The sequence below is a fragment of the Herpailurus yagouaroundi genome, unplaced genomic scaffold, assembly GCF_014898765.1.
Source record: "Herpailurus yagouaroundi ecotype Mexico unplaced genomic scaffold, PumYag 160, whole genome shotgun sequence".
NCBI classification, from domain to species: Eukaryota; Metazoa; Chordata; class Mammalia; order Carnivora; family Felidae; genus Herpailurus; species Herpailurus yagouaroundi.
In genome coordinates, this window is record NW_024412401.1 from 22995034 (window position 1) to 23005477 (window position 10444).

The 10444-nt window shown below is 51.4% G+C and overlaps 1 protein-coding gene across 2 annotated transcripts in view; it reads right to left on the bottom strand.

Annotated features, from left to right (window-relative positions):
- SHB (SH2 domain containing adaptor protein B) overlaps positions 1-10420 on the bottom strand; it is a 136003-nt gene extending 125583 nt beyond the window's left edge. Inside the window, exon 1 of one of the 2 annotated variants that reach the window (XM_040481748.1) lies at positions 9117-10420. In XM_040481748.1, the coding sequence (XP_040337682.1) occupies positions 9117-9830 (714 nt within the window). In that variant the 5' untranslated portion in view covers positions 9831-10420. The remainder of the gene's footprint in view (positions 1-9116) is intronic. The other variant, XM_040481747.1, reaches the window with a different exon arrangement.
- Between the last annotated feature and the right edge of the window lie 24 nt (positions 10421-10444).

Genomic DNA, 10444 nt, shown 5'->3' on the forward strand with positions numbered 1-10444 from the left:
ACCCCACTCCAGGCTGTTCCCCGCTAGGCAGCCAGAGTGATCCTCTCAAAACCCAAGTCAGAGCCCATCATTCCTCTGCTCAGAACCCTCCACTCCCTGTCTCACGGTCTCATTCAGACTTAAAGTGAGAGACCCTTCCAGTGCCCCCAAGGCACACCATACTCAGTCTCCCTGGCCCACCTTTCCCCACCTCCCCAGCCCACCTCTCCCACCCAGTCATGCTCATTTCCCTGAATGCCCCCGGTCCTGTTCCTGCCTTGGGCTCCTGCCCTGACTGCTCTTTCTGTGCGGAATGCCCTGCCCTTGAAACCATAGGAATCTTGCCTTCACATCCTCAGCACAGCTGAGAACTCATCTAAAACTGCACCATATCTCAAACTCTGGCCCACCTTAGCCTCTTTAACCTGCTTTACCTTTCACACTCTCCACCCAACACACTGTATTTGCTTGACTCCTCTCATGAGGGAGCAAACTCAGGGGAGCACAAACTTTTTTTTTTAGATTTTATTATTCATTCATTCATTCATTCATTCATTCATTCATTTTCCAGTAAACACTTTGCACAATGTAGAGCTCAAATTTACAATCCCGGATCAAGAGACATGCTCTACTGACTGAGCCAGACAGGTACCCCAGGGAGCACACATTTTTATCTGTATTGTTCACCACTTTATCCCCAGTACCTCAATAGAACAATCCCCAGCACATAAGCAGTGGTCAACAATATCTGTTGAATGAATGAATGGGGAGAAAAGTCTTGATATAAGCTCTCATGGTCCAGCTGAGGACTGGAGGTCCAGCCTGTAAGTGAAGGCCCAGCAGTGGGCCAGTGATATCCGCTTCCCCCCACCCACCTGTCAAGTTACTTCTCCCCTTGTGGACCTTGGGGAGCCCCTTTTTGACCATTACTCTTAAGTCCTGCTTGGAAAACACAGGGTGTGAGTCATTCCCCAAGGCCTTGACTAATTCTCTCTCCAATTTTGGACCCACCTCCAAGATCCTTCCTCTACAGCATAATGGGAAATCCAGAGAGCGCTCCCCTTGGAGAAAATGGAAAGGAACTGAATGGCTTAGAGGAAAATTCAATTCTTCCTGGCTCAGCAGTTGAGAAAGCGAAAAACTCTCAGGAAGCTAGTGCCTCTGAAAGTGAAACATTAATAGAAATATTACTGGAAAATACCAAACAGGAAGAGAAGGAAAATTCCATTGTGGAAGCAAGGTCCTCTGTCGATGCTCCTTAATGGTCTCAGTAAAGTATTTCAGAATCAAAACATGGAAAGAACCGGAAATCAATCAGGCTGTCACCCTTCCTGTGGACTGGAGCTTTGGCCAAACCACTTCCACACCCACAGCACAAAGGGCACTGGGCTCAGAACAGAAGGTCCATAGCCTGGCCACTGACTCAAGCCAGTACCTGCTGTGAAGTACCTCCACACCTCCCCAGAGCCTCAGTTTCTCCATCTGTAAAATGGGGGTTATAGCATTTTCCTTACAGACTGACTCTATGAAGCAAATTAACTACAGGTATGAAAGTGCTCTTAAGTTATGGAATACTTACATAAATGTAGGAATCAATTGCTCCTACAAGGCTAACAGAGGGGCTTTTTATAAAGTCTAGCCACAAATAAGGCAGAGGAAATTCAGGCATGAGACTGCGCAGCCTGAGGGGGTATGGCACAGTGGCCAAAGACAAAGACTCTGGATCCAGTTTCAAATCTCATCTCTGCCACTCACCGGTGGTAGGACCTCAGACAAGTTATTTAACAGCTCTGTCCCTCAGTTTTCTCATATGTAAAATGGGAATGGCAGTAGCACCTACCTCAGAAGACTTGGCGTACAGTAAGAGTTAATGCCTATAAAGCACACTGAACATTGTCTGGCTCAGAGTACACGCACTGGCTAATAATACTATCGTGGAAAGCTCCCTCAGTTGAAGTGACTACTCTTTCTTTACTCGAATGCCTCCTCTTCCAAGACTCCTCCGCTTCTCTCGTCCTCACCCTGCTTCTCCTTCACCTCCAAGGAATCAAGGTTCTGCCCAGAATAGCCTCTGTGCCAGAATGGCTCTCAGCTCACCCATACCACTTTATTGATAAATTCCGCCACATAAATCTGTATTCTCACCTGGTTCCTGTGTCCTTACCAATAAACTCCTTATGGGTAGGCACCACATACCCCCCGGTTCATCCCTGTATCCACACAGCTCCTGACAGTGGCCTGCATATGGCAATTCCTTCGTCAACACAGGCCAAACAGAAGTCATGAAGTCAGGATGGCAGAGACCACTGCATCCTGTCTCCATCCAGCAGGAAACCCACCACCACCGCTCAGAATGCCAACAGGTGCTGCCATCGGCCAGCCAGCATCCCAGCTCTCTGCTTCAAAGTTATACATCCCAATTTATTTTCTAGGGCCAAGCCTGACCTCCCCCTTCTCCCACAGGCCACTACCTCTTGGCTGTCTCAGCACAAGATCTAGAAGTCAGCCCAAGATAAACTGCCCAGGGGAGCGCTTGACACAGGCGAGTTGAGCTTTGCTAAATGACCAGAGGAAGCCACACCTGTTTCAAATTTGCTCTTTAACGTCTATTTTATGGGTCAGAATGTTTTGGGGGCGGGGAGAGGATGAGGTCAAGTCTTAGGGGGGTTAAGTTGGGGGAAATCAGTCCTGTTCCGAGATTGTCAGATTAGAGGATGGTCACCTGATCTCCTTTAAGGAAACTTAGGTTCCTTTTTGATAAGTTCAAGGTACCATTAGATTTTTGGTTATTTTTATTTATTTATTTATTCCCCCCCATCCCCACCCCCAAACAGCACATACAGCCTCACCAATCCTTGGAGGCAGGGAATGCTTGGTGTTTCTCATTTGAGAAGACATGACAGTTACAAGGCACATGTTTTGTGCAGCTGTCCCTTGAGAAGCACCAACTCCGCGCACAGAATTTCTCTATAAAATAATTCAAGGGCTTCATTAACATCTCATTTATGGACCTCGGAGGCAGATGCGGGAGGGAGAGAGAAAAGCCAGCTCTGGGGTCTCTTCTGGGGACCACCAAAGCCCAGACTGAATGGTGTGGAAATTAGGGCAGAGGGGAGAAAGAGGAACATTAAGTGAAGGGAGGAGGAGACACACAACGCACATTTCAGTAAATATCAGAGCCCTACTACCTCCATTTTAATCACAGAGAATAGTACAACAAATTGATAAATAGCATATAAACTTGGAATTCAGACTGCACAGATGTGATCCTGATTCTGTCACTTGGTAGCTGTGTAACATTAAGCAAGTCATTAACCCTGAGGCGTCGGTTTCTTTATCTATAAAATAAGGGTAATACTACCTGTGGTAGATGGATAGTATTGAAGGCCTCGGTTAATGGACTGCCTGTATCCCTGCCCTTTGCCATGAGATTATGCAGATCCTCCTCTCTCCTCTGTTTTAAAAAAATTTTTTTTAACATTTATTTATTTTTGAGAGACAGAGAAAGACAGAGCATCAGTAGGAGAGGAGCACAGAAAGAAGGAGACACAGAATCCGGAGCAGCTACAGGCTCTGAGCTGTCAGCACAGAGCCCGACACAGGGCTCAAAACCAGGAACCGTGAGATCACAACTTGAGCCCAAGTGGGACGTTTAACTGACTGAGCCACCCAGGTGACCCTCCTCCTCTCTCCTTGAATCCTGGCTGGCATTGTATCTTGCTTTGGTCAACTGAATGTAGTAGGCTTATCATTTAAAGGAGGGGTTGGAAACTACAGACCATAGGTCAGCTGCCTATTTTTGTAAACAAAACTTTACTGAAACACAGTTATGCCCTTTAATTTATATATCATCTATGGCTGCTTTCCAGCTCTAAGGGCAGAGTTGAACAGTTGTGATGGAGACTGGCTTTCAAGCCTAAAATTACCCACCCTCTGGCCCTTTAATAAAAGTTTGCTAACCCCTAGTTTTTAAAATCACGGAGTTTGGGGTTATATGTTATGCAGCAATAGCTAACTGATACAGTATCTAAACCTCTTCTAGTGTGATTGTGAGGACTAAATGACCAATTAAGTGGTCAGCACAAAGCCTAGAGAACAGATTTCTCTTCTGGGGACTCAATGGAGAAAAATGGGTTTGATATGCAACATCTCTCTCACACTACTTTCAAGGGACAGGACTTCAAAGAAAAGAGTATCTCAGGATACGTGGGTGGCTCAGTCGGTTAAGCGATCAACTTGGGCTCAGGTCATGATCTTGCAGGTTCTCGAGTTTGAGCCCCACGTCGGGCTCTGGGCTGACAATTCAAAGCCTGGAGCCTGCTTCAGATTCTGTGTCTCCCTCTCTCTGCACTCCCCTGCTCACACTCAATCTCTCTCTCTCAAAAATAAAATAAAAAATAAACACTAAAAAAAAAATTAAAAAGAAAAGAATATCCCAAGCCAAACCACAGACACTAACTTTGGCTCTTACCTTTTGTTAACCAAAATGGAAACTGACAACTTATGTTTGACTCTGGCTTCAGTCAAGCCACACATCAATGATTTCGTGTGAAAAAGCCCCAAAAAACAAGTTGCAACTCCCCAGCAAGGGACATGAAAGACCCTCTTCCCTTTGTGGCTCTAACCCCCTCTGCAATCCCCCATAATACCTGCCCTGCTGAGCCTCTAACCATTCTTTCCCAAGCCTTCAGACCCTGGCACAAGCTGCCCTGTCCCTTCTGCATGGACAGCCCTCCTCCCCAGTTCCTGGCCTAGGAAATTCCCACTCATCCTTCCAGAGTCAGCTCAAATATCACCTCCTCCTCCTCCTGAAAGCTCTCTTTGACTTCCCATAACTCGAGGCCCTACCAGTCCCTTGCACACACTTCTGTCTTGGCATTCCTCAGGTCTCTCTAGCTGTATTTGTCTCCCAGACTAGACCTCTGCAAAGCTGGTATTCAATTGCAAACTGAGAAGCTTCCTTCTTGGAAAGCTGACCACCATTTATTCTCTGAATATCCCTTGTCTAGCAGGCCATTCAGAAACTGTTTGCTGAATCTTAAAAACAAAAACAAACAAACAAACAAAAAAACGGTTAGACATATTATTCTTTAGAAACGTGTTATTTAACTCAACCCTGTGGATGCTGACAAAATATAAAGTGTTGGTACACATTAGCATGTATTTAAAACTTGGGAAACTGATGTCATCATGTATCTTGACTTTCTCAGTTGTGGTGGAAACATTTACTTAATTATGATAAAAGAAACAAGACTTCAGCAGAAAACATACGGGATGAGACCTGTTTGGCTGCACAAAGGGAGATCCACCAAGTTACTGGCTTCTTTTGTCATTGTTAGTTTTTAATAAAGACAACCTGAAGGAATAATATTTCTATCTATTAAAGTTTCATTTTCTTTTCCGGGGAGCTCAGGTTCTCTCAGCCTCTTACCTGGACTATAACTGTCCCTCAACTCTGATCCCATTCTCTCCCACCCCACCCCCATCCCCCACTGTGACAGCTCAATCATAGTTCTGAGTCTGTCCCTTTCCTGGCTCACCAGTTTCAAGGACTCCCTGTGGGGTCCAAACTCAGCTTCCCGCCTACTTGACGTCATCTCCCATTCACTAAGGGAGGCCCACTGCAAGAAAGCTTTGGTTTTCAGGAACATACTCCATGCTGAGATTCTCTATGAACAGGTACACACATATACTCACACACATTTACATATGCAAACTTACACACACGTATACACAGCACTGACACAGAAGTGATGCAGGATGCAGTCACCTCTTCCCCTGCACAGAAAATCCCAGTTCCATCTCTAGATCCAGCTCAAAGCTGCCTCCTAGGTAAAGACCTCAAGAAATTCCCCAAGACAAACCCCGGGGAAACAAATGATGAAGACAGTGTATGACAATCTCCTCTAGAGACTTATGCTAGAAATTACTGACAAGTCTTCTGTAGCTGTCACTCCTTCCCCTCTTCCACATGATTCTAAAAGGGAAAAAACCCAAGACTGGATGCTTGGTGTGTGTGTGTGTGTGTGCGCGTGCACGTGCACTACAGAACTCACTGGGAGAATAAAACGACGCCTAAGTGTGTGATACAGAGAGGCTCTGGTACTGAGGGAGGCAAGAGGTGGAACCCCTATGGTGGGAGGTGGCACAGGAGGCACCGAAAAGGAGGATCTGTGGACCAACAGCTTCTACTTCACACCACAGTTAACTCCCAACTGAGGCCTGATGTTAAAAACAAACATAGAGCCTGGCAGACAGGGTGGGGGGTGGGGAGGCATTCAACAGCCTTATGGGTTCTTGTCCTATCCCCAACAACTGATAGAAGGAAGCTGGGCCTGAGATTAAATGGGGTACCAGAAGTGGGTTTTCCTGGATCCATGTGTGAGAGGCAGAAGGAAGTCTCCGAGGTGTTCAGGGGTGATCTATAGTATGCCCGGGCTTCCAAAAGCTGTCTGGCTGAAAATAATGCCAAAACCAGGCTGCGATCTGACTGCCTGACCAGGAATGGGTGGTGGCCCCAGATGAGGAGACAACCCCACACAGAGGGCAGAGATGAGGGGATCTAGAGTCTCTGCATCCCAAAACAGTTCCAATCAGAAGATCCAGGGGGAGCATTAAGGAGAAGCCACTTTACATCAGTGGTCTTCAAAAGTGTGATACCAGGATCAGCAGCAAAGATCACCTGGGAACCTGTTAGAAATGCACATTCTCAGGACCCACAGCAGGCTTGATGAATCAGTGTTTTAGAGAGCACTGCAAGTTCTGGTTTGAGAACCACTGTGTAGTGTGGCCCTCTGTGGCTGCCTCCCCTCTTCCTGGTTAAAAAGAACATCTGGTAGCTGTGATTCCTGTCTCTGGATCAGAACAATTTCTTAAAAGACCAAAGGTCTCAAAGTCACAACCTAGTAAGGTGAAATGCAGTGAAGAGAGATAAAAAAAAATAATCTAACCTCCCTTAGCAGCTAAATCCCTTCACTGGTCCTCACTGTGCTTAGCTTACAAGGTCCTTCCTAACCTGGGTCCTGATGCCCCTCTGGGGTCCTGCACAACTCTAACCTCTCGATACCAGCCACAAAGGCATCCCCTAAAGTGCCAAGCTCTCGGCAGCCAGCCATCGTCACCACCCCTCCCCCACAATGGCCCTCCCTGACCACCTCCACTTCACCCACTGCTGTAACAGCACTCCCATCACAGAACTCATCGTTAGCACTGCAGCCTGGGCCATAAAATTCAAGGGGGGCTGCTCCAGCACCCAATAGAGGAGGGCACAGAAAAGACCCATAAAATAACATGATGGTGAACGAAGCCAACTCTTAAACACATTTGACATTCCAGCTATAAAACACATTATCCCTCCCTCAGTATTTGAAATAGTCTTAATTGTAATTAGGAAAGAAAATGCCTACTAAAGTTTTGAAAGCCATTAAAGAAAACTTTAGCAAGCAGCAGAACCACAAGCAGTGAGAGAGAAGGATTTGCCCGCCTAGGAGGTGGTCATGGAATAACACAGGGGACACAGAAGGTCAGCACCATTAACTGGGAATCTCTCTACCTTCACTGGTGGGGCCTTGCTCAAACCAACCATAATACCCGGGAACTTCAGAGTCTCCCAAGCCAGCACCTAGCCAAGCCTGAGCCATACATAAGGCAGCAGAGAGCCTCTTTGGTGTTTCCCTCACAGATCAGCCTTAAGCCTTTGATCCTGGAGGCTCCCAGAGAAACCTCCCCCTCCTCCAAGGCAGCACTTGGGGGAACCACCTGGCTCCCAGCTTCTTGTAGGAAGCCCAGAGTTCATGCTTCAGAAGTGTGCCCCCTAACTGGTCCCAGAGGTAGGTGGGATCCTCCACTGACTGCCCACCGTTTAGCAGACCCAGATGAGAGGGGAGACTCTCAGGACCTGGGGCCTAAGAGAGAAGCCAAGCAGAGAAATTAAAAGAGGGGGATCCCTTTAGTCCTCCCGCTTGGAAAACAAAAAGATCCCTTTCCAAGCACCAGCTGGCAGGTAGGAGCCTGTCTCCCTTCTGTCTGGACATCCAGTCCTAAAAGGAACTCAGACTCTCTATCAGTCTTCCCCAGCCCACGCCTGGGCAAAAGTTTACCTTTGGGAAAATGTGGGGGTGATGAGGAAAACAAGAGGGACGTCAGCCTGACAGACATCGCAGGGCACTGGGCCTCAGATATAATCAAAACACTGCCTTCCACCATAAGTAGGCAGAACAAGTATTATTTTATGGGGAAGGGAGGGTGTCACAGGAGTGTGAAGGAGGAGGAGTGGGGGCCCAGTTTGGCTGTAACTGGTCTGCTTCAAAGAGAGGGATCAAAATGGCCTAATATGTGTGTGTGTGGTGGGAGGGGGGTTGTCATAAACTCATCCCCTACATTCCCGGTACAGTAGGGGGTGGGATAAGGAAGAGGTGAGGAGTGGAGGGGTGAGTCTCCTTCCAGCCGGAAGGATTGACTGACCGGACCCCCTTCTGTGCACGGCGGGAGCAACAGACTGGTCGAAGTGGAGAGATCCTGGAGGCAGCACATTTCAACCGGAAAAGCACGCGTGGGGGTTCCCGGTGCAGCTCCAGTACAAAAGGCCGCTCGGATTTGGCAACCTGGCGCGAGGGGTGGGGCAGGGCAGGGCTTTTAGAGGAATTTACAGATGCACGTTTAAAGACAGCCGGTCCGGATCTGCCACCAAGAGTGCTGTGTAATATCGGGCGAGTCCCTTCCCAGCTCTGGACCTCAGTTTCCCATCCACAGAATGGGGGGACGGGGTAAAGAAGAATAAATGCTCTTCTAAATCCGTGCCAGCTCTGACTTTCAGACTTCAGTCCTCGGGGGATGGAAGGGCTGGCTGTCTTTCTTGGTCTAGGTTGGTAGGATGCTCCCGTCAGACTACTTCCGAAGGGGGCACCTGGCTGTGGGCCCAGAGAGGGGACGTTCTAGGAACAGCAGCTAAAGAGACTGTGTCAGGAAGCCGAGGATCCAGGATTAAGCGCGTGCGAGGGGGCAGAACTGGGAAGCAGCGTGGGATCCCTGACCTCAGGGTCCTAGCCCCAAGCTGATGTAGGAACCAGAGCGTTGCCTCAGTTTCCCCACGCGCACCGTGTCTCAGGAACCAGGGATGAGACCAAGGGACGCCTTACCTTGTCCTTTTTACCGGCCCCGCTCTCCTCCGCGGCCGAGGCGGCACACTTGTTGAGCAGTTTCTTGCCACCGCAGGCCGTCGGACTCCAGGTGCGGCCGCCAGAGCAGGCACCCCCCGGGAGGTCTCCGGCACCGCCCGCGGCGCTCTCCACCTTGATGAGGCGGTGCTTCGGGGAGATGTAGCGCACCTCGGCCGGGGTGGCGGGCCGCCGCTCGCTGCTGCTGCGGTAGAGGTGCGGGGAGCCGGAGGACGAAGACGAGGACGCGGCGGCGCCTGCGCCGGAGGAGGCACAGCAGCAGCCTGCGGCGCCCGACGCGGACGAGGCTGAGAAGGCGCGCTGGCCCCCGCCCGGCTCCCCGCCGCCGCCGCAGTAGTCCAGGCGGCACATGGCGCGCAGTTTGCGCAGCGAAGAGCCAGGCCCGTTGTAGGGGTCCTCAAAGTCGCGCTCCTTCTGTGCGCGGTAGGCGCGGATGAGGTCGCTCGTGCTGCCGCTGTCGTCGGGCAGCGATCCCGACGAGGTCGAGAAGCAGGAGGCGGCGGCCGGACCGCAGGACGCCGAGGCGCCCGCGGGGGCTGGCGGCACGGCCTGGGGGGGCTGCGAGGGCCGCTCGCCCCGGCGCCGCTGCTCGCGGTAGTCCGGCCTCGGCGGCTGCGGGGGGCTCTTGGTCTTGCTGTTGCCCAAGCTGAAGTACTTGTTCAGCCACTTGGCCATGGCGAGAGGCCGCCTAGGGCCGCGGCGCGGGAGCCCGGTCCGCCGCCGCGGCCATTCGGAGAGCAGCGCTGCGGCCCAGGTCCCTCGGCGCCCCGGCCCCGGCGGGGGGCGTCCGGGGCGCCCGCTCCCGACGCCAAGTTCAAGTTCTCTCCGCCGCCTCCTGCCGGCGGATCCTGGCCTCCAGCAGCTGCAGCACCGCCCTCCGCCTCTGCCGCGCGCCTCCCCGGCTTCGGATCTCTCGCCCCTCACGGGCGCGTCTCATGGGATCCCGGCCCGCGGCCCCAAGGAGAGCGAAAGGCCCGGGCGCCCCCCGTCTGGTACACTCTGGCCGTGCGCTCCGCGGCGGAGCGCGCTCCTGCCCCGTCGGAACCGCAGCCTTCGCCTGGGCCGGAATCTGCGGCTGCTACGGGAACTTGTCGGCGTCCTCAGCCCCCCCTTCTTCCTTCCCAAGAGCGCTGGGGGCAGCCCGGCCCCCAGTCGGAGAGCAAGCAGGAGGGAGAGCGAACGAGCGACGGGGGAAGGCAGCCAGCGCCCGCCCGAGCCGCGCGCCCGTGCCCGTCCCGGCGGCGCCTGCCGCTGCTGCCGCCGCCGCCTCCCGAACCGCCGCGTGTGTG